The 27,063-nt window shown below is 60.9% G+C and overlaps 1 protein-coding gene and 1 long non-coding RNA gene across 5 annotated transcripts in view; one reads left to right on the plus strand and one right to left on the minus strand.

The window, feature by feature from the left end:
* ADGRD1 (adhesion G protein-coupled receptor D1) overlaps nt 1-27,063 on the minus strand; it is a 126,510-nt gene that overhangs the window by 16,146 nt on the left and 83,301 nt on the right. For all 4 annotated transcript variants that reach the window (XM_045459387.1, XM_045459388.1, XM_045459385.1 and 1 more), the window contains 6 exons: nt 23,578-23,701; nt 10,201-10,304; nt 8,689-8,800; nt 7,339-7,492; nt 2,755-2,821; nt 1,279-1,345 (listed from right to left, as the gene is read on the minus strand). In XM_045459387.1, the coding sequence (XP_045315343.1) occupies nt 1,279-1,345; nt 2,755-2,821; nt 7,339-7,492; nt 8,689-8,800; nt 10,201-10,304; nt 23,578-23,701 (628 nt within the window). The remainder of the gene's footprint in view (nt 1-1,278; nt 1,346-2,754; nt 2,822-7,338; nt 7,493-8,688; nt 8,801-10,200; nt 10,305-23,577; nt 23,702-27,063) is intronic.
* On the plus strand, nt 18,966-20,126 carry LOC123588434. The gene is made up of 2 exons (XR_006707840.1): nt 18,966-19,380; nt 19,534-20,126. It is a non-coding gene; the product is annotated as an uncharacterized LOC123588434 (long non-coding RNA).

Raw genomic sequence — 27,063 nt, forward strand, 5'->3', positions numbered from 1 at the left:
GGGAGGGCAGAGGGAGGAGAGGGGGAGGACCAAGGGGAAGAGGGGAGGACCAAGGAGAGGAGGGAGGAGGGGAGGACCAAGGGGAAGAGGGAGGAGGACGATGATGATGACGACACCCACCAACACCGATGCCCTCTGGGGCCAGGACTTGTCACGCCGCTCACCCCACCCACGCCAGTACCCTGGCTTGCCCTCCACGAAGCAGGAAGTGGCATCTGTCAGACAGCTACTTCAGGGGCAAGAGAGACGTGACGTAAAAGCCTGGTGACACCTGAAGGGAAAGACGCTCCGTCCGCCTGCACCGCTACTACTAACCCTAACTTTGTGGGAAACCACGTGCGAGGGCACTCCGGAACCCTCCTTTGAGGAACCACGGGGACTTAGCCAAGAGTGGCCAACGCCACCCCTGGCGTCCCCCAGTCGGGAAGAAGCGGGGCCCCGACCAGATGGGGCCGCAGGGGCACCCGGGACATCCCCACACTGAAGGGAACCCCGTGACACTGCCACGGTCCCGTCCCACGCGTGCGCTGCCCCTCCTCTGGGAACCGCACCCGGACTTTCTCGGGGCACTTCCTCCCCCACCCGGAGTCTGCGTGCTTCCGGGGAAGGTTGAAACCCAGCTCCACCCCCAGGGTTAGAGAGGTGACCCAGGCCTGCCAATCAGAGCACTCTACTCCTCTAGCCCCGGTGGGGACTGGCCAATCAGAATACTCTATCTTCTAGCCCCTGTGGGGACTGGCCAGTTAGAGAACTCCCTCCCCAGGCACAGTGAGGGGCCCATGATCTGCAACATTCCAAGCCAGATGCATCAGAAGTGCCAGAGACTTTTGTGGGAAATGTAGGAAGAACGATAGCAAGAAACACAAAAGCTGTTTCTGTAATTCCGTGACGTCCCAGGACCTCAGGGCATCCCGCCTGAGGATGGAGCCACCTGGCCGGAGGCGAGAGCACCCGTGCGTGCGGCAGCCTCCCTTGAGCCCGGGCCAGGCAGAGCGGCCAGCGCGCCTGCCTGCGACATCACCGGCCCCTCGGGTCGCGTTCTCTGTCCCCCATGATCCCGCGCTCCCGAGGCGCACACTAAGGTCCCTGCTGGGGCCGCGAGGACAGGGCGTGGGCGAGAACCCTCAGGGAAAGACCCCGCGGTGCACACCGACCCTGGCAGGCTGCGCGCACCTGCGCCTCCCGGCCAGCCGTCTGGGGACAGGGGTCCCGGGCTACACGCCCGGGGGCTGCGACAGGTTGCAGACGGGGGCCCTCACACCCAGCGGCGGGACTTACCACAATGATGGACAGGGCAGGGGCCACGAAGGCCCAGACGGCGCCGCTCGTGATGGAGAGCCAGCAGCTGTGGACGGAAGCAGAGCGTTACCTCCACACCACTGTTCCTGTGCCCCGGGGCGCCGGGCACCTGCACCGGGGGCAGCTGCTAAGGCAGGACGTTTTTTCCGCTCAGGGGTCAATCTGAGCAGCCAGAGTAACAGTTAACCCCAGCTGATGTCTCTGCGTGCTACCCACGATGACCTCGTGCCTCTCATTCTCGGGGGAACGCTCCAGGTGTGCAGACCACCTCAGGGAAAAGGCGGCTTTTACGGGCCTCTCAGTAGGAAAAATCACCACCTCTGCAGAGTCCGGCCAAAAACCAAAGTAAGTTTTAACTTTGCTATGAAAAATAAACAAACTGACCTTCAGCAAGGGCTGAGAGCATTTCAAATACTGACCTAATTTGTGCCTTCTGCAAGGGATCAGAGCGTTGAGGAGTCATGAGGTGACACGGTCCTGACCATTCCCCTCTGCTCCTAGCTAAGGGTAGGTCACACCTCCCTGCAGCGCCCCTGAGAGAAAAGGTCCCCGGGGATCCTAGCAAGTGCTTGCATTTCTAGAGAAGCCTCATGTGGGATGCAGCGTCCAGTTCCAGGATGGGGGATCCCTCCAGGCTTCCAAGGTGGGACTCCAGGAACTCAGGCAAGTAATAGCCTCCCCGTAACTTCGTTTCTTTCCGGAGCATCGGGATGGCCAAGAGCCTGGGGTTCCCCGGGAGAGGCCACTCCCAGATCTGGGGACAGCCCTGGGGGCCCTGCCCACTGGCCAGGGTCAGGCAGGTGCACGGCACGGTCCTCACCCCACCCGGGGTGGATGTCCCCGCAGGCGGCCTCGTTCACTCCCTCCATCCCGCTCATTGAGTGGCACGGGGGGCCCCCAGCACACCAAACCCCCGGTGTGCATCCCCTGACACCCTCACAGGAGGAGCCACGATGACTCCCACACCCAGATGAGAAAACTGAGGCCCAGAGGGATCAGGTGACCCACGCCCACTCCCAGGAGCCTCTGCCCCCGTTACGGGACACAGGGGTTCCCTGAGACAGGACACGGCCCCTGTGAGTGCTCGTTCACACCTGCTGTGCGGAGGCAGCATTTCTGCGAAATGCACAGCAAGCCTGAGCGGCCCCCTGCAAGGTGCATGGCCGCCCAGGACGGGACAGGGGCGACTGCAAACAGAGCACCTCCCCACATGTCCTTGCAGAGCTCTATGCGTCCCTGTCCTCTCAGGAAAGCCGGTGAGCCCCGCCCCGCCATCGAGCCTCTGCTGGGGGGGTGGTGGGGAGGACAATGCAGGGGGCGCAGCTGGGGTCGCCCTTACTTCAGGGCCTGGGGAGGCCAGCCCCGTACAGAGCCACGGCCTGGGGCCTCACACAGGGGCCTTTCCTGTGAAAGCCCTGTCACACGCCAGGAGCCACCCCCCACCCCGTCACTTACTTGTTATTTGTTCCATAACTGTTCATGGCAAACGATATGGAAATGATGCAAATGACGAGAGGAAAACCTGTGGAAAACGAGCGCAGGAAATGTTTCGGCCTCCTTTATTCGGCCAGTCCCTCATTCGTCTACGCCCGGTGCACGTAAGGAGCGAGAGCTACGTGCTCGGAAACGGTGCTGCCCCGGCCTCCGGGAGCCTCAGTCTAAGCCGAGGGCTAACTCACACTCAGGTGCACACACACGTGCACGTGAACTCTGAATCACGTCCCTTACGAATCCAAGCCTGTCTCTGAAAAGGACCGGCTCTGGCTGCCAGAAGAGCGGCACATCCCGGGGCCCCTGTCGACAGACACCCGCACGGCAGCCCCACCCCTGCCCTGAAGGGTGGGCCAAGGGCAAGGGCGGCGAAGGATCCACCCACCCGCTGGCCGGCTTTCCCAGGGCGCCAGACAGGGAGGGCTGCTGACAAGAAGGGCTGTGTCTTGCCCGTTCCCAGAATGGAGGCTGGCGGTGGTGACCACACACGGGGACCCACCTGCCTGCGCTGAGCCTCCGGGGCCCCAGAGGAAGGAGAGGGAAGTGTGCCCCAGCTCTGCGGGTGCTCACAGCGGCGGCTTCCCTGCCCTTCTGATTTCAGTCTTGAACAGCGGCCCAGAATGGGAGTTCCTGCAGGTCTGTCCTAGCTCTGAGCCACTGTTCTGATGTCTAAGCAGTTCAGATGTGTTCCACAACGTCCGGGAGAGCCACCCGGCCCACAGAGGAGCCCTCACCGTAGCACTCCGTCACACCTGCGTGCTCCACGGGCGAGCTGGGCCCTGGTGCCGTGGGTTGCGGTTCCCACCTGGGCGGCCCCAGGACCACGTGACAGGAGACGGCGCACCAGGGGCTGTTTTCCCTGGGGCCTCGGTGTCCACACACGACACAGGGCATCCTCGCCGCCTGGCTCCTCTGGTGTGGGAAGATCATGTGGCACCCGAGATGGCGAGGAGGCATTGACCCGAGGCACCACCAGCCACCCGGCGCCCCACCTTGCTGAGGAAGGGCGGGTGCCGGCGTCTTTTCTCTGGGTCCACAGGACAGCAAGCGGGCACAGGGCCCCATCCCGGCGGGTTCCGGAAGGTGCGGCAAGGACCGCAGGTGCTTCTGGAGAGGTATTTTCAGAGTGGGTGACCAAGGCCTTCACTCTGAGCCACGGCCCGCGCCCTCCCGCCCCCAGTCCCGACCCACGGCAGTGGTTGGCATCCCCTTGCTGCCTGAAGTGAAATGGATGAGTGACAGGTGCATTTTCTGCACACACGATTCCTTTGATCCCAAAGGCGATGCTGGCGGCTCCCTCGCCGTTTCTTCCCACGTCCCCCTCCGTCCGGCAGGGGCCGCCCCCTGGGGCAGTGACAGAGGGTCTGTCCGAGAAGAGGGTCCCCCACTCTCTGCGGTCTCTGAGGCACACGGCAGGAGGCCAGCACCTGGCTGAATGTGTTGTGTTCAGAGGCGAGAGAACGAGGGTAAGGAGACAGCCAGCAGGCAAATCTTGGGCTCTGGGGCCACGGGATGCCTGGCTCTGTTCCCAGGGCCACCCCAGACCCACTGTGTGGCCTCAAGGAAGTGCCTGACCCTCGCGGAGCCTCCACGGTCTCATTGTGGAAAGGCACATAAGAGCACCCGGGTCACCAGGCTGTCGTGAGGACCCCATGTGATGCGGCCACATGTAAGGCCAATCCCTATAGTCCGTGTGCTGTTATGAAGCCACTCTGGCTCCCCTTCTGCTGTCGCCATCACCAAAAACCCGAATCCCGGTAACCGTGCAGGGTCATGACAGGCTTCTGCGGACAATCCGGGGTTCCTCCGGCCCTGCCGCGTGGATGTTTACCTCACGGAGTTGTAGACGCACCCTCTTTGGAATGTGGCGACCTTCAGAGGTGACCTTCAGCGGGCCCCCTGATTCCCCAGGGAGGGGTGGAGGGAGCTACCAGCCAGGACAAGCAAAGAGCTGAGGGAGAAGGTCTCACAAAGAAAGGCAGAGGAAGCCAGGAGACAAGTGGTCTGCCTTTCTGCCTGGGTCCCCAGTGCCATCTGCCACGGACTTCTGGATGCTTCTCTGGGCGTGTGGAGGTTTTGCACACGTCGCCCCAAGGCCGTTGGGGCCACCAGGTTCATTTTGGGCCACGGGTTGTGGATAGAAGTGACATGCGCCTCTCTGGACCGAGAAGTTAGTTTTCGGTGTGGTGCCCCTCCACGTCCGCTTTTCTCTCCCAGCAACCAGCACCAGCTCTAGGCAGTGACCCCTCCACCCCCCGGGACTGCCACGGGCACTGCCCCTCCCACTGTCGTGGCCGCTAGGGATACAGAGCGGAAACGGGAGGTAAAGGCATGCGGCTTTCTGGCAAGGAGAGCTGGGCGCTGCTTGGCGACCCGGCCCGTGCACCTGCGGTCCTGCACCTGTCCTGCCCTGGCCGTGTACCTGCACCTCAGCGCCGCGCCAGCTCCTGGAGCTCCAGATCAACCAAGGGCAAGTGGGGCCCAGAATTAACTACGATTAAGTGTGTGCCCCAGATGAGCAGGAACTCACCAAAGACATTAAGTTGTAACAGAGAAAAAGAAAGCAAGCTGCACGTCTGTCACTTCTCTGTACTCAGAAGTACGTCTGCTGCACAGATAAGTAAACTTGCACACGGTTATCATAATCTCCTCCTGCTCCCACAGGGATGCTTGGGGGACAGATTACAGTTCACTCACCTTACAAGTCCTAACTTGTAAGGGCCTGACATCTAACAGAACCTCGAGGTATGCTCTTGATTCGACAGCGCCACCCCCCACTTGGCTTTGAAACACAGTCCCCAGGGATTCAAGACCAGGGCGGACGCCGTGGGAAGAAGCCTCTGTCAGAGGGGCGCTCCTGCAGCAAGGTGTCCCCGTGCCCCGGGTCAGCCTCCGGCTCCTTCTTAATTAGGAACTGAAGGCAGAGGGAGCCCCGCTGCCCGCAGACTGTCTTTACTGCAGCCCAAAGCGAACTCTACCCCAATCAGAACCAGAGTTGCAGCTCGCAAGCCCTGAGGAAATCAGCGAGGGAAAAGCTGACGGGAGACAGAGGCCGCAGGCTGCGGGATCCCTGCCCAGGGCTCTCTCTGCAGACAGCTTCCATCAGGGGCCGCTCGCTCAAGGACCCGCAGGGACTACATCAGTATGAGAAATGACACAGGCCCAGACAATGCCGTCACACAGGATTATAAACTCGGGATTCCCAGATTACCTCACTTTTCCAAAGATCTCTATGATTTATATGAAATCTCTCAATTTTTAAATACGGGTAAAAATAATTTATTTTTTCCTCTAATCCTGCAGCCCGAATAAGAGCCCAGGGTGGGCACAGGCTCTGGGGGCGCTCACAGAGGGGGAGTGGGACATCCCGGCCCAGTTCCCTGCGTGGCCCCAGCAGCTGGGAGGCGGCTGCGGAAGCCGTGAGGGTATAAAGTGTTCGTCCACCACCCCCGAAACACATCCCATCAAGCAGCTCCCAGCACAAAATAAACATATTTATCTTCTCCTTGCACAACGAGGACTGTGAAAACTAAATCCATGGGAAGAAAACCAGGAAAAGTAGCAAGTAGGTCCCTAATAGTCGGTGAACATTTCTAGCAAATGCAATGCCAGGTGTCAGTGACACAGCCCGCTCTACGCAGACTCCGGCAGGAAGCAGGGACTCCTCGGGATGGGGTGGGCAACAAGGAAGTTCACTGAGTCCAGTCAGTGGGGAGGGGGCTTCCAGAATGAAGCCATGAGCTGCTCCACAGACCTGCCCTTCGGGGAGACAATCCTACCTGGTGAAAAGTAGCCTAAAAATCCCACAACCACCAAACGACTCTGTGTGTTTTCCTAAGAGCATACAACAAACTGGGAAAACCTTCTTCAAGAAAACCTACTAAGTCTTGCTCCCTGTCCCCGGGCCCATCGAGAGCTACGCTATGTCACAGGGGTGGGCCGCCTGCGTGTCTCCTGCAGAAACTCTACTCCAGGTAAGAACAGCAGCGACCAGACCTCCCTTTCTCCATCCAGCCGCCACGTCCGGTGTGCATGTCCCTGCTGTGCCTGGCTGAGGACACCGGGCCCTGACTGCCCTCCCCTCAGGGCACTCGCAGGGCAGAGGCTCTATGCTACGAGAGGCAGGCCGGCATTAGAGGCTGTCCCCCCTCCCAGGGCCCCGCTCTAATGCTGGGGTGCCAGTCCAAGAGGAATGAGACACGGTCCCTGTCCTAGCTCCAGAGCTGCGGGAACTGTTCCCAGGTGCAGGGGATACAGGCCGTTAGCACAGAGAACTCCAAGCACGCTCTGTGGGAACGGATTTTTTTTTTTTTTTTTTTTGAACAGAGCATGGGGAAGCTCAAGTCTAAGAGCACCTGGCTTCTTAGAGGTGTGTCATGTGAAGATGAAATCACATCCAACCTACTCCTGCCTCCCCCTCCTATCCCCGCCTCCCCCACCTGCCCCATATCCCCACCTGCCCCTCCTATCCCCGCCTCCCCATCCCGTCCCCCTGTACTCCACACACCTGCCCCCTATCCCCACCTGCCCCATTCCATCCCCACCTACCCCATCCTATCCCATAGTAGTAGAGATGCTTGCTGTCCTCTGAGCCAAAGACCTTGATCACCATGCTGTAGAGATGCAACCCTTCCACCAGCATCCAGGCAAAGGCACTCAGGAAGAAGTAGTGCAGGAGCACGGCCAGCACCTGGCAGGGGACCTGGGAGCGAAGACACACAAGCGGACATCTCTCTGGTGGTTCCTGCGTCCAATTCCAGAACACCTGCTGCTCACGTGCCCTCACTTCCCGGTGAGGCAGAGCGGGGCGGGGTCCTGGCTCCCTTTCTAGCTCCCCCGCTTTAGGGTCGGGGCGGGTGACTCCCGCACAGCGATTGGTTCAGGAGAGGGCGGGCGATCAGGTGCGGCCAATCAGCATAAACACGAGTGCGCAGCACGATTGGCTGGAGGCGGGCACGTGAGCAGACCGGCCAATGGGGTGGGCTCTGGGGAATGGGCGGAGCCATCCGGGAGCTGACGCGCAAGCCTGGGGCTTGTCAGCCACGTGGGCCGGCGGCTGTGAGCAGGTACCCGAGCTGGACCAGCAACCCCGACCGGCTTAGGCCGCAGCGGGGGCGCCCCAATCCCATGCCCGTGTCCACAGAGGTCGGGAAGGGGGCGGAATGATGGGAGGGAGTATATAAATTTATATACTACCTTCAAATAATAAAAATAAGGAGAAAAAAGTAAAAGAATTGAAGACAGAAAGGGCATGATTACGTCGGGCGCTCCAAGCTCTGCTTTCACAGTGCTCCCCAATCAGCTCATTCCCAGGACAGCATCATGTGCTCGGCACCTGGTTTCCAGGGGCGCGGCTGGAGGTCCCTAATCTGCCCCCACATGCGCATCAGAGGCAAGTATCAGGCATGCACAGCTCGCGTCTCTGCGTCCCAAGGGGAGCACCGTCCACCCACCAGCCGCTCTGGGACCGACACCCACGGTAACTCTATGTCTGCCGCAAAGCTCCTGCCACCTGTCATTATGGGCAAATTGCTGTAACCGGCTCTCACATCTCTAAGCAGGAGGTTAGGACTGCACAGCCTGGGCCTATCTCGAGGATTAGAGGGCTGGTCTGCGTCAGCTCTCCACATCATGCCCCCCACGCCGCCAGGGCCCTAGGGGGAGGAGGAGGACCCTAGGGGGAGGAGGAGGGCCCTAGGGGGAGGAGAAGCTCAAATTCCGTACTGAGCCCATGGGGAGCAGAGAGCCCAGCCCAGGCCTGCCTTCTCCACTTCTCCTGGACAAGCCCCTGCTCTATCTGGGGGATGCAGTCTGAGTTCTGGGTTGAAGAAACCAGCAGAAGGTGCCAGCCTGGGTGACATCAGAGGGATGAGGGAGGGACTGAGGGGGCCTACTCACTGTGCCAGGCTTGAAGCTGAAGCTGATGAGCAGAAGGATCTGGGCCACGAGGACAGCAAAGGACAGGTTGGCATGGATATGGTAGCGCTGGTTCCGGATGGTGCTGACTGAGCTGAGGGCAGAGATGTAGGGGTGAGGCCCCGGCCCGGCCCAGCCCCAGCTGCTCCCTATCACTCCCCCGAGGGCTGCCAAACAGGCCTTTAGGAAGCCCACCTAGATGCGGTCACTCCCCACTGTGAAACCTCAGTGGCTCCCTATTGCTCTTAGAAACCAGCCAGCTCCTTCCACGGGCCTCGGGGCTGCACAGCCTGGCCCCTGCCCCCCCTTCTGGCCCCTGCTCTGACCCAGTTCATTCCTTGCTCCTACTCCCGCTCACAGTGCCCTCTTCCGGCTCTCAAACACCCAGCCCTCTCCAGGCTCAGATTTGCACCAGCCACACCTGCCAGGTCTGCCCCTGGGGAGGACTTCCTGCCAGGAAAGTAGCTCCACCTCATCTCCCTTGGCCGGGGAGAATGTGCTCCTGCTCCTGGGCACCGGGCTTCTTGAGCAAAGCCGAGGGATTACGGAACCAAAGAACGAATGTCCCAGCTCAACACGGGCCCTGGCTCCTCCTGCTGGCCTTGGATGCCACTGCCCCGGCCTCCTCGTGTTCCCAGCGCTCTGGGAAGCTGAGCGCCTCTCCCTGCTGATGATGTTGATGCTGCAGCTGCCGGCCCGGGGACGCCGTGGTCACAGCCGGGCCAGGGGCAGGTGTCCTGAGGGAGCCAGGGCAGGCGAGGAGAGACACTGGGCTCCCCGAGGAACCCCTGGAGCATCACCCGCCTGCAGAGCAGGTGGGGGAGACAGGCTCCCAAGCAGCCCCAGAGGGAGGAGGCCTCCCCCCTCCTCGTGTGTGAGGCCAACGGCCCTGAGCAGCGGCCAGGGTGTCATCACCATTGTCTGCCCACGAACGGGGCTCATTTCAGCTTGCTGTCCCAGTTCAGAAAGGGCCACCGAGGGACTCAGCTGCCACCCTCTCCTTGGGGGCTGCACAGACCCCCTGAGCTCTACCCTGGCAGCTTCAGCTGGGAGGGGTGGGGACCTCCTGGGAAAGCGCCTTCCTGCCTCCCCAGCAGCTGACACCAGGGCCCCCTACGGAGCCACGGCTTTGCTACCTTGGGGGAGGAGGTCCTCAGTTCTGGCTCTCAGGAGTCCAAGGGCCAGAAAGCCTGTGGGCTGGAGACCCTCCCAGAACTTCCGAGCTTCACTGAGAGCAGGGTGCCCTCCAATCCCATAGCCCCTCTTGCCTCCCTCCTCCCTCCTCTCTAGCACCCCCAACCCCTCCCTGCACCCTGGATCTCAAAATGAAAAGTAACTCTGGAACAGCCGTCCAACTGTAATTCACGATGACCAGACATTTGCCACCTCATGACCACAAATGCCAGAGGGAAGTCAAAGTGGGGCAGGCAGCGCTGACATTTACACGATGGCGGCAGACCTCCCACGGAGGGGGCAGAGCAGAGGATGACTCACGAGAGCATGGCGAAGGTGACCAGCGTGAGCACCAGGCAGACCACGGACAGGGAGCAGCCGATGTAAGAGATGGACGAGAGCGCCACCTGCTGTCCTTGTGTGAGCTGCGTGGGAGGCAGAGCAGAGGGGTCAGGGCGGGTCTTGCGACGACAGGGCTCCCATGGGAAAGGGCCCCAGGGGCTGGTCCCAGCGCGCACGTGCTGGTGACCCCCAGGTCCTGCATCTCCCCCAGATGCCCTGTTAACACCACCAACACAGGTCCGTCCAGTCCCATGGCATCGGCCCTTGGGTCTCTCTGGAAATACTCCACCCAAATCACCCCACCAATGCCTCCAATTCCTCTGCCCATCCAGCCTCTGCCCTGCCAAGGCCTAACCCCTGCCCTCCCAACCCGTCCCGCCCCCACTGCCGAGCTGTACCCCATGCCTCCTGGTCTACACTGCAGCATCCAGGGCTGATGAAGCCCCTGACCTCAGAGCCATAATGCCCACAGAGTCCCAGAGGATGACCCAGGTGGGGTGTGACTGCTTGCTGAGGACCCCACGGACTTATGCAGCTACGGAGCTTAGAGCAGTGCCAGGGAGACGAGACATGCCCTCTGCGAGTCTGTGTGGGGGTGGCTATTACCCCTGATACCAAGTAGTGCGTAACGAACTTGGTAAATGAACGGTAAACAAATCGGATGCAAAGCCACAGAGGATGGTGCCACGGGCCATGGAGGAGGGTGACGCAGGCCACGGCACACCTAGCAACACGACCCCGAATGGTGGCTCCCTCGGCCCAAGGAGCCAGAGCCTCGGGTCAGGCTCACTTGCCTCTGGGCTCCAAAACGCTCTGTGCTCCCTAAGTCGCTCCTGGGAGACCAGCTTCCCAGTGCCTGTCCCTGCAGGAGGTCCTGCTGTGCTTCCTGTGGTGGATTTGGCTCTGTATCACAGACCCAGCTGAAGCCCCCTCCCCCTCGCCGATGTCCATCCACGCTGGACACCAGACATCAAGGTGCCTCCAACCTCAGCCTCGACACCGCGGGGCCTCGGCCTCCGCTCGTCAGGACCTAATCGGGAATAAAAGGAGGCAAGTCCTGGGATGTAAGAGGGCTGCCGGGAGGGCCGCAGGCCCAGGAGGCCCCAATTCCAGGGACTGTAAGTGGATCGTGCAGAGCAATTTGGGAGCCAGCGGGACTGCGCCTGAAGACGGACAACTTAATGGGTTTTACTTCTTCCAGATCTGTGACTCACTGCTGGTCAACTGACTCCCCAGGGGCTACGAAACACTTTAGAGCCGTGATGGAATGGAGGTGGGGAAGAAGCCTGGACCCGCAGCCCCAGATGCAGGAGGGGGCGAGCCCTCATTAGTCACCTCCTGTTTACCCACGCGGGTTCCCTAAGCGGGCAGAACGTGTGGGGACCAGTGTGTTCCCGCAGCTACATTCTCAGCCACGTCCCAGGATCTGGACCCCACACTTCTCCCCCCGCTCCCAGCAGATGGGCAGGCCGGAGCTGTTCCGATCCATCAGACACCCTAGGGGGGCGAGCAGAGCCAACTGCCCGTGCCACACGGCCTCAGACTCTCGTTCCTGCAACATGTTGTTAGCAAATCCCCTGTGGAGTGACGTCTCCGGTGTCAGACACGGTTAGGGAAACCGCATTCTCTGTCCCCACAAAGACTTCAGGTGGATATGAGCAGTGCAAGTCTTCTGAGAAATCCTGCGGGTCCTCGTCACTTTTCCAACTCTCAGGGAGGGGGGCGACTCCCGACACCTGCAGAGATGGTTCTGGACGTGCCCTTACAGAGGAGAAGGTGCTAATTTCCAGAAGCTGGGAATAAAACTGAATACGTAACACTAATACTGAACAGGGGAGGTCCCCTTTCTTGCTGTCACAGGCAATTGAAGTCTCACTGTCACCATTAGGGGCACCTGGGTGGCTCAGTCGGTTAAGCGTCTGACTCCGTCTCGGCTCAGGTCACGATCTCACGGTTCGTGAGTTCAAGTCCTGCGTCAGGGTCTGTGCTGACAGCATGGAGCCTGCTTGGGATTCTCTCTCTCTCCCTTTCTCTGCCCCTCCTCTTCTCTGTCTCTCTCAAAATAAATAAACTTCCAAAAAAAAAAAAAAAGAAAAGAAAGTGTCACTGTCACCATCACAACTAGCTCTGCCTGGAGATGTGGACGAGCATCAGATTCCAGAGTTTACGGACGTTCGGAATCTCAGCTCTTCGCAGGAACTAAGGGCCACCTCTGTGGCACCCGCCACATGGAAACGAATTTAAACAACCACGGAAATATGAGCAAGTGAAGGGCGACCACAGTGCCTGGCTCTGTGACGCCCTCTCCCCCTTCTGGCCCCGAGCCAAGTCCGCACGAATCTCCACACCGCGGGGCCCCAGCTCTTCCCCGCCCCACTGCCACCTAGATCTTTCTGCCAGAGAGCTGGTGAGCTCCCGTTAATGGATCTCTTGCTGTGTCACGACCCAGAGCTCTGAGAACACTGGTGTCCAGAGGCGTCTGCTGAAGGCTGGGGGTGGGAGAAAGTCTCAAGCCTCACCCCCCTCACCGGCCCCCCATGAAAGACTTCCTTAACCTACATCAGCCTGCATACGCATCTTGTGGACACAGCAGGAACGTGCCCCTCCACTTGCTGACTGGGGGGGCTCCGGGGCTCTAGCGTGGGCCGGCTCGCGGCGCAGCGCAGAAGCTTCCGGTGTGCGTGCCGCGGCCCGTCGGCCACACGCACCAAAACCCGCCTGTTTTCTGCCGGCCTGCTCAGCCTGGAGCTTCTGATAAACAGAGTCCAGCCCTAGCCCCACACCCACACCTGCCCAACCCACCGCCAGCCCTTACTGGGCGCCTGCTGGGTGCGCACAGGGAGTCCTGATGGCAGCCCAGCGGGAGGGCAGCAGGGGAAAGGGCACGGCTAGCGAGAGGCGGTGGGCCTGTGCCTCCGGGTGCAACAGGCACGCGTTAAGCACCACCGTGTGCCCAGCACGGAGCTCACACGCAGCGGGGAAGCAGACAAAGGCACGAGTGAATGACTAAGGTCGGTCGTTCCGAGCTTGGATGAGGCCCAAGGGAAACAAACCGGGGCCACGGCACAGGCGCCTGGAGAGCACAGTGAGGGGTGGCAGCTCTCACCCCCCCTCCCCCCTCCGATCTGAGGGTCCCTGGGGCCCCTCCCCCGCCCTCAGAGGCCGCCCATCGCCCAGTGCTGCCGGTTCCCCTGCTAACCCGAGCCCGTCCTCTCTCAGTTTCCAGAGCCTCCACCTTCTCCTCCCTCCAGCTCCTCCCCGCCCCCCACCGCATCCAGGCCCCCTCGGTCAGGTCTCCCCCAGGCAGGACACCGCCCTGGCCGCTGCCCCAGATGAGACCCACATTCCTTCCCTCGCCCTGCATCTCCGGCTCACCACCTGGTTGCTCCATCGGGAGGGTCCAGACAGGAGAGCAGGGCCCTCCCGGGATTTGGCAGACGGGCTTCGGCGTGGGACGTGGGTCCCAAGGGGGTGGGGAACCCTAGAAAAGCAGAGCAGTGACGGCGAGGCACCCCGGAGGACAGCCACAGCCCCGACGCCGGGGGGCAGGAAGGTCAAGGGGAGGAGGGGACAGGAGCAGAGCCTGGCGGACGCCACAGCAGACCTGCCCGCGGAAGGGGCCCAGCGAGGCCGGGCGCACCTGGCCGACCACAGTGTGCCCGTCTCCCTTCGGCTGCACCCGGGGGGAAGCCAGTTGTCAAGGGAACCGAGGCCGAGCGGGGCAGAGGACAAATGGGGAACCAGCAGCCCCTCACCGGGGCCCCTCACGGCTCCTGACCCGCGCGGTTTCCTCCGCCTCCACGGCCCGCCCCAGCTCTGCCCCGACGTCCTGTCTCCAGGCTGCCGGAATCCAGCTCCCAGGAGCCTCTGGCCCCCCGCTGAGCCACACACCTTCGTTCAGCCTGGGCCCAGTACGAGCACGTGGCTCCAGGGGCGGCCGTGTTTGGTGACGGTCCCGGGGCTTCGCCAGCTGTACCTGTGCCGGCTGCACGCCAGCCGGCATCCCCTGCAGAGTCCAGGCTGCGGGTTCAAGCCCACAGCCCTGAGGACAGCAGAAATGCGCTCCTTGGCTGGCTGAGGGGCAGTGCCGGGGGCCGGATCGGGGATTCCACGGGCGCGAACCCGGTGGCATCTCCCCACACACACCCCCGCCCCCGTGCACAGAAAGGGGGCTCCTGTGTCTTTAAAAGCACTTGTGACTTGCTTTCCTCAAACTACCTACCTCATTAAAGGACCCCTGCCCCTGAGGCTGACGGTCGGGCTGGGAGGCTGCCGGCCCCCAAGACACTGACAGAAACTGTGTGATCACCAGCTTTATACGTGGCGGGGAGGGGGGGAGGCGGGGGGGCTTCAACATTGCTGCAAAGCCTGTACATTCTGTCGGGGGAGGCGTGTGCCCGGGGAGACGGGGACCCAGCCCAGCAGCCACCAGACCCTCCCTGCAGGAGGTGGGCTGGAGCGGGCCCCACCAATGGTAGCTTCGAACACCTATGCCGATATACATCTGCACACAGCTGGATTCAGGGACCCACTGTAGGGACGCACCCGCGAACAGTCAGTAACGTCGGCAGAGGCCAAGGGCTGTGGACGCCTGAACGTCTACCAACGGAGGCCGGGAGAGACCGGGGGCAATCCTGCCACGGTCAAGACCCGTGAGGCGGGTCGGCACACCGAGGCACAGCCTCCAAGGTGTGCAGAGCGAGCTCCCCTCCGCGGCAAGAACAGAGGGCCACATGCTCGTGCCTCCCGCGGGGAGAGGGGCCAGCCTCGTGCTCACCCTCTGCTCTCTGTACCGTGGCATCCTCCCGGCCCGTGTTTCACCTTTACGACACGAAGCATCCGTGCCCTCCTGTCCTGGCGCTCCGTCACAGGCCTAGGAAGAGGCCTCAGGCTCCTGCAGGGCCCCTGGCTCCCCGGCGGCCCCTCTCCGCCTCGGCTCCCCCGACGGTGCAGAGTCAGGACACCTCTGACAAGAAGCGGTGGATGTGTCCGGGCTCCCCCACCACAGCAGCACAGCTCCGGCCCTCAGCTCAGCCTGGCGGCCCGGAGCCGACCGCCTGACCGCACCGAGCCCTTGGCCTCCGGGTCCCTCACGTCAGAGCCTCCTGGACAGGGGCGCCACTGCTCCCCCTGGCTCGTCACCCTGAGTCCCTGCTCCCGGCCACCGCCCTCGGCCTTAGCCTGAGGAGTACAGGGTCCCGAGGCCACTGTCGGCCTCCCTCTGTGGGGCAGCTCCAGCCCCCATGCGGCACCCGAGCAGAGGCCTCTTCCAGAGGCGTCTCCGGTAAAGGAAGCAATTCCTTCCTCTAACGGTAGCAACCTGGGTCTGGCGGGAGGAGGGAGGAGAATGAAATGTGGCAGGAGGGGCCTGACTCCAGCGAGGCCCGTGGCCAGGACTGCAGGCCTGGCTGGCACAAGGGCCGGCTCCCGGCAGCACCCAGCCAGCTGCTGCCTCCACAGCATGGTCCTTCTCCCTCGGGTTCCTTCCCGCCTCTGGGGCCTGCTGCCACACATCCCGGGTGAGCACGGGGGCCTCCTTGCGTGACAGGGGTCCTGGGGGGAGGGATGGGGCTGCAGGCAACATGCTGGCCCCAGAGAGGCAGCAAGGCCACCAGAGTGGGGAGCTGAGGAGGGAGACCAGCAGACAGGAGATGGGAGGGAGCAGGGGAGGGTGGGAAGGGATGGGAGGGAGCAGGGGAGGGTGGGAAGGGGTGGGAGGGAGCAGGGGAGGGTGGGAAGGGGTGGGAGGGGGCAGGAGAGGGGTGGGAGGGGCAGGGGAGAGAGAGCCAGGGGCCTGGGGGGTGCAGGGAGGGCCATCAATAGGGAGACAGGTCCCCCAGCGTCCCCCAGGGTCCCCCAGGGCCATCCCTCAAAAGAATGAAGCACGGGGAGGCTCCGTGCTGACACCGGCCGCACACAGCCCACTCCTGCTCCCCCAGGACGCCTCCAGGCTCCTCAGCCACCTGGTCACCCCGGGGCACCCTCACACTCCCTTGGAAGTCACTGTCACCTCAGTTAGGCTGATGCTTGGGGCTCAGTTCTCGGGGCTGGGTGCGATCCCCAGCACAGCTCCACGGAGAGAGGAACCCACGTCACGGACGGGGAGGCCGAGGCTCGGAGCAGGCACTGGCCGCAGGCCGAGCTGGCTGACTGGGAGCCAGAGCGGGGTCCCTGCTGACCACACCCCGGCGAGGGGGGGCAGAGCCACACAACAGGAGGTGCTCCCACGGGTAAGTGACATGCGCACACGGGGACCACCTGACGAAGGGGCCGGCTTCCCGATGGTGAACCGTGCCCACCTCCGCCCACACGTCTGAGCGCCCGCACGGCCACTCTTGACAGGCCCACCGGGACCACAAGTACAGCTCCGAGAGCAGGCGTGTTAGCCCCAGTGCGGCCGTGTCGTTAGGTCCTCACGCTACAGCCACCCGCGTCCTCCCTGGCGGCCAGGCCAGAGCCCTCGAGTGGCTTCAGGCAGCTGCATCTGGCGGGTGGCCGCCAAGCACGGGTCCTGTAACCGTGGGGCCTGAGTGCGGAGGGCCTGAGGGACGGGGTGCTGGGGAGATGAGACCCCTGCACACCCACACACGCACACGCACACTCGCCCGCCCGCACACGTGCACACACACACACGCACCAGCCCACACGCACGCACATGTACACACCCTCACCCGTGCGCACGCACACACGCCCTGCAGCTCCCGTCTCAGGCGGCGTGGTGTGCCCCAGCGGTGCCCTTCCTTCCCCACCCTGCGGCCAGATTTAGAAATGCCCAGAAAAGCCTGGAGTTTGCTTCGGGACACGGGTTCCTCTGAGTCACAGACCACAGACCCCAACGGCTCCCGGGAGGCTTTTCGCACAAATTCGTGAGGCCACCTGGGAGCTTGCGTACATCATAACCAAGTGCAACTGTCCTTCCAAAAAGAAATACCTTTACCTTCTGCTTTTTTCCAAAAGCCCGTTTAGTGCATATGTCACTTCCTCTCCCAGGAAAGCGTGAGAGAGGCTTTGCTGTCTTTCGAGAAGCAGAAGAGCCGTGCGAACCACGAGGAGGAGCAGAGAGGTTGAGCCCCAGGCACGGGGAGGGCGGCAAAGCGGAGCCGGGGAGGGGCAGCAGCGGCTTGTCAGGAAGCTCCGGGCGCACACTTTTTGTTTTTTGAAGAAAACCAAAATCAAAAATTTTAGATAATTTCTCGGACTCTCGAAATACTGACAACGGGCTAAAGGAGGCAGGCCCACCGGCCGGCCGCCAGACCGGGGCTGGGGTTTGCGGCTCCGCCTCACAGATCTGCTCCTTCACTGCGACGACCCCCATCCGCAGCTCGGGGACAGCTGACCCACTGGAGGAGCCAAGGGGTGGGCAAGGGGGCCTCTGGGCATCTGCCAGCTCAGGGACTGTGCCCACCACTACCCTGCCAGGGGGCAGCCTCGGTGGGGCCGCCCATCACCGTGCAGACAACCAGACTGTCCCCCCGGAACGTGCACCTCGGGTGGGGGACCTGGAAACAGGTGGGACTGGCTGGTCCCCACGTTAGCCCCTCCTCCTCTGCCAAATCCTGCCAGTTCCGATTCCCCTTCCTAGGGATTCATCTCTGAGCCGGCTACTGCGGCCCCACCCCTTCCCGGGTCCTGGCTGGGCCAGCCACGCGGCACCCACCACGGCAGGGCCCGGCTCCCCCCGTCCCCGGTGCCACTGCTGGCCGGTCCCGAAAGGTGACCAGTCCGGCGCCCGTCTACCTGCCCTTGAACATGGCGAACAGGTCCGTGTGCCCAAGCCGTTATGGCAGCACGAGTCAGGCTTACTATTGCTGCAGCCACACTTGGTGTCGGGGGACACGGCTTCCCAGTCTCCCTAAGCTCCTCTCCCGCGGAACGGACCCATTCTTCCACATGCCGCTCACACCACACGGCCTCTGCCCCACGCCAGGCTCCAACCAAGCCACTGGGTGTCAGGAGGAGGGAAGCCCCGCACCCACGAGCAGGCCTTGCCTACGGCCTCTTCCGGCTGCTGATTTTCTTATTCAATCGTGTTCCCTAATTCCTCACACATGCATGCACGGGGGCTTAGCACACGGGCCGGGACTGCGGTCCAGCGTCTCCCAACCCTGACAGCCCAGAAGGCACTTCTGTACCTTTCTTCTGATCACACAGCGAGACATCACTTCACGTTGCTGAGCGCGTGCACGGGGACCTCACACGACTTTATAAAGAGGAGACATTTGGGCGCTACTCTGCACCCTGCCCTTTGCACATAACGATGCCGTGGAAGTCCCTCCAGGCCAGCCGGTCCCTCCAACTCACTCTCACAGCTGCACGTCCGTCCTTGGTGGAGTCCTTGTCCTGCTGACAGAGGAGCGGAGGTGGGCCGTCCTCCTTGGCGTAGAGGTATCGGGACCTGTGCGCTCCTTGGCATTAGGTTAACACTTCTGTTATTCTGTTCTCTCCACTACAGACGAGGCTGTGAATGCTCTGACTTTACGTGTTATCTTACTTCCTCATTCTTTGAATTCTACGACATAGATTCTCACAGGTGTATTGAAATTCTTGGTCTGTTCTGGGGTCTGTTCTGCGTATCTGCTTTCCTGGGCTTATGTCGACACCAAGTTATTTTGGCCACTAGGCTTCACAGGGGTCCACTGTGCCGTGCAAAGTCTCTCCTGTTCTTCTCCTTAATTTTCTTGGCTATTCGCAGAAACCACTGTTCCAAAATTAACCTGAAGATAATTTTATCCAATAGTAAAAAAAAAAAAAAAAAAAATCTAATTTCTTGGGATTCTTGGCAAAAGTGACTTTTGGGAGGTGCCTGGCGTCACGACTCATGATGAACGTGGCCCCAGATCTACAGCTGGGGCTATTCCCCAGCCCCGTCCCAAGTGTACTTAGCTCGGGAAGTGCTGGGGCTGAGATTTGGGATTCACGTTTACAACCAAGTCACCCATTCTTGTCCGCCGTTGGAGGAGGTATAAACTGGTACAGGATCCCCCGAGAGCAGCGTAAGTGTCCCCAGGTCCCCCTGCCAGGAAGTCATCCTAGAGAAGAGTGTACGGACGGTGCACTGCTGGGCTGCAGGGAAGAACCAAGGACGGGAAGCCAGCTTGGAGCCCATCAGCAGGTGACCGGCCGAGTGCCCTCCGAGCCCGGGGTCCTGATGTGCAGCAGGTGTGGCAAGGATGAAGCGGACGTGTGGGCGCACGTGGGGACACACTGCCCGCGGGAGAGACGGCCCTGAGCCCGTGTGGGGTGCACACACGCGGGGGAGAGGGGAACATTTCCGGGAGGAGGGGAGACGCTGGAACAGGTGTGGCTTTGCAGGAGCAGCATCAGGAGACCAGGAGACAGATGGGGTGACACTGCCTTCCTTTTTGCCGCCTGATCGTCGAGAACACACACGTGTATCGGCTATCATATGAACTAAACGATTCCTAATAGAAGAACATAAGGTCCGGCGGAGTGACAGCCACCAAAGCCAGCCACAGCCAGGGTGACCAGTGCTCTGGGCCAAAAGGATCCCCGCAAACCAGCCACCCGGGGACCGTGCCGGGGTGCCTAGGACGTTGACTCTGCACGATCAGCAGTCAGTGGGAGGGCATCCGGGCCTGCTTCCCGCTCGCCGTGGTGCCCCCACCGGGGTCCTGCTGACGAACAGGTGGGGGCCCCACGGAGAAGAGCAAGCAGAGTGAGGCCTGGAACATCCCTCGGGGTCCTGGCCCCGCTGCCCCAGGCGCCACGTGGAGGGGGGTCCACGGGAGGGGTGCGGCCCAGGGAGACACGCAGAGGGAAGGTGGTGAGCTCCCAGGAGAGACCCTGGACCAAGACCTAGCCCGGGAGGGGCTCAGGAAGATGGGAGAAAGCCAGTCCCGCTGTTCTTACTAAATTAACTGCCACAGATTTGGCATCTAGTGTGATAACTGCCTTTATGTTTTAACGTTCCTGAGAATGTTCATTTTTAGCACGGATAATTATGAATCATTTTCAAATCAACCTTTCCCGGCAATGAGTAGATACGATTTGCTTCCACGAAGACACCCACAGACTGTCCAAATCTGGTGTCACCTACATGGAGTGGTGACAGATTTGTATCATAAATGCTCTGTGACTGGCTTTTCTAGCTGACTGGACTGGCTGACTTCCTGTCCCACCAACATCCCAGAGCCGGCTTCCTGCCTGCGCCCGCCTGTCCGCCAGCGGCCTTTCCAGGGGGCAGGGCCCCGGCTTTAGGATCGTCCCCCAGTCACCTTGGGCAAGTCCCCGAGGCCCTCACCTGTGATGGGAGGACGGCAGCTCCCCTGGAGACAGAGAGCAGGCTGCGGCCGGGGTGCCCACCAGGCACCTGTCCCGTCCACACCAGCACTCGCTCACGGCCTGCTCCCCACTCCCATCTTCCCTGACTTCGGTTACCTCTCTGCCCCCAACACTTGAGTCTGCAGCTCTGGCTTTGAGCCTGGCACCTGTCCCGAGAGCCACCCAGCCCTGCCTCTGTGCACAAGCCTCGCACCTGCTCCGTCCCCGCAGGCTCCTGTGGCCGCGCCCTCCCCCATGAGGCCGCCCACCCGCACCAGCTTCTCAGGGAGGCCCTGCGGGCTGCCCTCTTCCAAACAGCACCCTCCCCAACCCCACGTGGTTTCCACGTCGTCCTCGTCACCACAGGACAGAGCGCGCTTTCAAGTGTGGAGCGTCTGCGTCCCCACTCAAGATCCCAAGCACCGTGACAGTCCCAGGGCTGCGTTCCCCAGGCCCAGAGCAATGCCTTCAAAGCCTGGGGTCGTCACCTCGAATCCAGTAATTTCTTGTTGGATGAATGAGTGAGCCCAGCCCAGCCCCCTGCCTGGGCCTCACTGTCTCCACTTGTAAATGAGGGGACCCGGCCACAGCACCCTGGGACCTTCCCCACCCTACAGACACAAACGTTCTGCGGGTGGCAGCTTGGGGCCTCCCCCCTCCGGAACAGCTAAGGCGGGTCGCTGACTTCCACGTGGGACCCAGAGGGACACGGCAGAGCCACACAGGCTGAGGCCCCGGTAAGACAGGAGAGGAGAAGGGCACGTCCCCCAGGGAGAAATGCAGGCACGGCTCCCGCGGCCTGCCCCCTGGTGAGGGGTGTTTGTGGGCACAGGACACCGGGAAGGGTGGAGTGTCCCAAGGTGCCTCCTGCAACCCAGGGAACTGAGGCCCCCTCTGCACTTCAGGGAGTTCTGGAACCTTCCGTTCCACCCCACCTCACTGGCCCCACCTCACTGGCCCCGGCCCACCTCCCTTACCTCCCGGCTGCTGATGGGGCAGAGCCAGAGTCCATGCCCTGACTCAGGCAGCACAGGGCAGAGACTGGGGGATGGGAGAGAAAGCGGGTGAGAGAGAGCCCCAGGGACCAGGGGGTGACAGAGGGCCCGGGGGACAGGGACCAGAAAGGAAGGGGGTGCCCAGCACCTGAGGGGCGGCTGCTGCCCACACGTCACTCCCACTGGGACGGCCTGGGGGTCACACCTGCCTGAACACAGATATACGGTGCGGGGCACCAGGCGCACACAAGCCCGTGACAGCATCGCCCAGCAAAGCTCTGAATGTTCTGAAGGACACCTGAAAGCAGTCGCCAGTCCCCTTCCACGTGTGCCTGAGGGACTCCCCTCTGGAGCCTCTATAAGCAACTCACAGTCCTGACACAAAATCCATGGCACGTCCTGCAAAGGCAGGAGCCCTTCCCGTGCTCGTCACCTCCGCCCAGAGCCCCCCGAGCCCCCTCCCGCCTGCTGCGTCTGCACTCGCTGTGCCGAGGCCTGGGGCATTCTTCTCCCCCCGCCCCTCCTGACCACACGATCAAAAGGCCTCCCCACCCCCACGCGCGTCATCCACGTCACTTCCTTACCTGTCTTTCTCACTAGCACACAAACCCCTCAAGAGCGAACTCGCACCGTTTCTCTAGTTTACAGCCAAACCCCCAGGGCAGGTGCACGTGTAGTGGTCACGGACGAGGAGCCAGTCTTTAGGTGGCGACCCGGGGTTGCGGGGAGTGACGCCAGGCCAGACGAGACTTCCACAGTCCTGCGCGCATCAGGTTCCCACCAGTGCCCCGTGGACCGGATGTGCCGGTCGTGGCACTGGGCGCAGCGGGCCCCGATAGCGGAGCGGGCCCTCCAGGCCCCAGTTCACTCCCCAGGCACGGCACAGGGGCCTGGGGGCTCCGGGCACCTGCCCCGATGAGCAGGGCGGGGGGGGGGGGGGAGGGGGGCGTGTGCCGAGCCGGGACGGTGCATGGCTGTGCGGGAGGAGGGAGCCTCTGCTCGGCCCAGCATCACCGAACCCGCTGACTCTTCAAGAGGAGCCAGAAAGTCAAAGCTGTAAGTCAGAGTTTTCAATTTCCAAAACACAGTCTGGGATAAACAAAACGTGTCTGTACAGGTGCCTGGTTTTCCAAGGGCCTGAGGACCGATCCCTGTCTCCTCCCCATCCTCCTGCCCCCACACAGAAATTCAGGCTCCTTTGGGGTCTGGAAGCCAATGAAGTCATTCACACACAGGAGTCAGGGACTGATAACAGTTCAGAAGAGCCTATCCTGAGGCAGCTGCATTTTTAAAGAGCACTTTTTTTGTCTTCTAAACGTTGCTTGCCTTAAACCAATAAAGTGAACGTCTAGCTCCTAGGGCCGACTGTGCAGTCTGGCAGGAGATAAAGATTAAATATTCTGAAGCAGAGAAACCCAACCAGGAGGGCCTTCCTCCACCCTTGACCTGAGTCTCCAGGGAAGGTCATGGCTCCAGTGAGAGAGGAGGACAGCAGAAGGTTCTGGATGTCCCCTTCCCCACCACAGCACCTGCTAACCCTGGAGCTGGAAGTCGGGTCTGGAAACAGTCCAGAGCTCCGCCCGCAGCCCCCCTCTAATCCCAGGGCAGAAACGCTCAGAGGACACAGAGCATATGTGCACCTGTGTGTCACCACCTGACACCTTCTCTGGACACTCGTGCGCCTGGTTACAGCCGAGGACATCCCCGTGCTGCGCTGGACACACCCCGCCTCTCCCACAGCACGGGCTTCTCAGCCCGGTGACCGAAGGCAGAGAATGCTGGCACACCTGTCCTCCCACCTGCACACAGGTCTTCCAGAAGGACCTGGGGTCTGCACAGGTGCTGCCTTAGGAAGCTCGCAGCAAAGCTTTGTTTCCTTTTGTTCTGTTTGCCAGAGAAGCAGAGCTTCCCAAATGTCCCTAATCACAGGGTCTCCCTGACGAGCGGAGGCTGCCGTCCACCCCACTGTGGTGGAAACCCCCCGCCCGAGATTCTGGCAGGTAACTCGCCCCAGCCGCCCGCGGCCTGGGGTAGGAAGGGCACTTGCTCGGGTCCGGGCACCCGGGCGCCTGGCTCTTACCTCCAGCGGGACCACCTGCATCAGGATGGCGAAGTTGGTGAGGTGAGTGCAGCGGCAGACGGAGTAGCTGAGGTTCCCTTCCGCGAGCACGCAGCCCTGGTTGGACCAGACCCCTTCTCCGGAGCTGGGGACACAGGAGAGAGGGGCAGCCGGCTGAGGGAGTGGACGTGCCGGTGCTGGCCGGGCGGCACAGGAACGAGGGACAGGAGGGCAAGGAACCTCCCGGCCGACACACTCCCGAGGCCCCTGGCCCACGGCCCAGAAAAACAAGATGTGCTCTTCCTGGACCTGGCAGTCCCACCTGCAGAGAGCTCCGAGGGAACACACGTGAGCCCAGAGGACACACCCAGGGGTCCTTGCCGAGTGACGCCACAGAATATTAAAGCAGCCCCGTGGCCGCCATGGGGCGCTGGGTGAGCAAAGTGTGTGGCTCACACAGAGGTGACAAAATGCAGCACGTCGGTCGGGGATGTGTATCAACGTGGGTAAAACACGGGCCCTAACGCATCATGTGCACGAGGTGCAGTCGGGGCACGCGGAGCGTGAAGCAGAAGAGATCGTATGTTCTCCGTGAACGTGGGCCTAACTTACACGTGAATTATTGAGAACATCCCAGACTGGTGACCTCCCGAGAGAGGATGAGACACAGCAGCCAAAGGGATTTTGGTTTTTTCACAACATTTTACTTTTTTAGAGATCAATGTATTGACCGGGGAATTGTAACCCTTCTTAAAGTGACTGCAAGCAAACCGTGATTATTCCTTCTTATGGTGACGGTATCAGTGATGACGATTTTCTTCGCTACATCTCTTTGTACTTTTTAACTCTCAAGATGATGTTTCCATGGTTCCTCCCAAAATGACAACTTTGACTCATGGGCAAAGACAGATCTTTGCTTCAGCCAAAGGTGGGGTCCTTGGGGAAAGCTTTCCTAAAGATGAACAAAGTAGCAGGTGGGAGTTTCTCTTTGTTTTACATTCAGTTTTAGTGGCACCGTCAGCCGTGGATGGAGCAGATGAGAAACGAGGCCACCCCGGAGGGGCCCACGTCCCTTAGGGAAGCACACCCTGGTGGCATTTTCACTGCCACCCCACACAAACGTAGTCCGGGTGAGGCTCTGCCACAGAAGCCGAGGGTGGGGCAGGAAAGGGTCACGGGGGCATCTCCGGGTGGGGACAGCGGCTTCAGAGGCACTTTCTGGGATGCACAGTCCACTCTCCACACGGAGGTGGGGCACCCAGCAGAGGCCAGAGAACGCTGTCAGTCGGAGGCCCTAAGGCCCTGCCTCGTAGCCTGATGCTCCCAGGACCTCGAGGACAGCCAGCCAGGCCAGCAGCTGGGCTCCATGTGGCTCCTCTGTCCCTCTACGAAGCACATAGATGCCACACTCCCATGAGAGGCTGGCCTGGAACCAGCAGACGCTGGGCCACACGAGCAGGGTCACAGGGATGGACAGTGCGCCTCTCTGTACACAGAACAGCACTGGGATGTAAAAACCACAGGAGTCACATCCTCCCAGATGGAGCCACAAAGGCGTGAGGACACCTGCATCGGCCAGGGCAGCCGAGCCCTACGCAGCACCTCCTCCCTCGAGTGACACCCACTTCCCGGGGACACCCACAGAAAGGCGGGCTCCCCAGCCACGCACGAAGGACCTGCCTCGGGTGCCAGGCCCGGCGACACCAAGAACCTGCACGACCCTGTGACCTGGGACGCCGGGGTCTACGCACAAAACGCCCACTCACTGGCACGCATGGCTAAAACGTGGGACAAGTGTAACAAGATCCCACACGGCAGTTAAGAGCGATGTGGGCAGACCACAGCCCAAACTGTGGTGGGACGGGACACGGAACATGGATTGGAACGAGACCACGGATTTCCTCTGAGCATACGTTTAACTCATGCACCAGTCACGGAGAAAACACACTCCTGAGTCTCAGCAGCGTGGCTGCCATGAGGGAGCAGGAGGGGTCAGGAAGGTAAGAAGGTCCCCAGGGAAGCCTGCTTGGAATAACGTGCTGATATCATGCCTATATCACTTCCTAACGTCTAGAAAGAAGTGACCAGCATTCTCAGCGCAGGGTGAACATCTTTCATAGGTAAAATGGAACAAACACATTCGGAGACAAACAGGAAGTGGCAGCAGACTTGCGCTACGTAAGGAGTTCGAGGGATACGACGCCAGAGAGAAACTTCCATCCGCGCACAGAGTCAGAATAGCGTGAAAACAGACAGGCGTGAAGGAAAACATGTAATTGTTGTGTTCTTATTTCCAGTGGCTCCAGAAGGTCACTAATCTGACGTGTCTGCAGTGGAGAGCGTGTGACAAGAACAGCACCCGTCGGGAACAGACGCTTGTAAAGGAAACAAGGGGCATCCGCCAACACGGACCACATGCTGGGTCATGAAGCAAGTTCTACAAATTTAAAAGGACTGAAGTTAAAAAAAAAAAAAAAAGAATGTTTTCAGATCATAAAAAAAAAAAAAAAAAAAAAATCAATTGGAAATCAACAGCAGAAAGATCTCTGGAAAATCCCCAAGCAGCTGGACCAAACAATGCACTTCAAAGCAACATGTGGCTTGAAGAAGAAGTCACAAGAAAGGTTAGAAAACACGTTTCGCCTAATGAAAAAGAGCAACGTGCCAACACCATGGACACAGCCAACGCCGCGCTCACAGGAAAATTCACAGCATGAAACATTTGCGTCAGGGAAGAGTCGAGGCCTCAACCAATGACTGAAGCCCACACTCCCGGAAGTTAGACGGTAAAAGGCAAATGAATCCCACGGCAAGAGGATGAGAAGAGACCACGTCAACAAAATCGAGAATGAAAATGCAAGAGGGGAGAACACTGCAAACCAACGGCGGTGCCTTTGAGAATGATCTGTAGGACCGATAAACCTCTCGTGCGAGCGTCCGAGAAGGCGCGGGGAGCGGCAGATGGCAGGCGCCAGCTGAGGAAGCGGCGAGGGGACAAGGACACAGACCGCCTGACGTGCACTCAGGCTGCGAGGCGACACCGCGAACTACTCCGTGCACGCACTTCAAACATGGTCCGGACACGTTCTTCAAAAAAGTAACTGCCAAAACACAGAGGACACGTGGCCCGAATGGTTCTGCGCCAACTAGAGACGCGTGACGCGTGCTTCAAAGCCTGCCAACAACAAAAACTAACGCTCAGACGGCCCCGTGGGGAATTCGATCAAATGCTGCAAAAAAACAAGACCAGTTCGACCTACACTGTCCGGAACGAACCCTTTACAATGGTACGGTCACCCTGCTACCAAACCCAAAGGCTTGACGAGAAAAGGAGACTACGGACCAATTTCCTCCACGAACAATTTCCTTCACGAACACGGACACAGAAGTCCTCGACACGGCTAGCAGATGACACTCGACGACCTGTGAACGAACAAGGCACCCGGGCAAGCGGGCTTCCTCCCCGGGACGCAAAGCAGGCCAGGGTGCAGCTTCACTCACGCTGCC

Source organism: Leopardus geoffroyi, chromosome D3 (assembly GCF_018350155.1).
Source record: "Leopardus geoffroyi isolate Oge1 chromosome D3, O.geoffroyi_Oge1_pat1.0, whole genome shotgun sequence".
In the NCBI taxonomy this organism is placed as follows: domain Eukaryota; kingdom Metazoa; phylum Chordata; class Mammalia; order Carnivora; family Felidae; genus Leopardus; species Leopardus geoffroyi.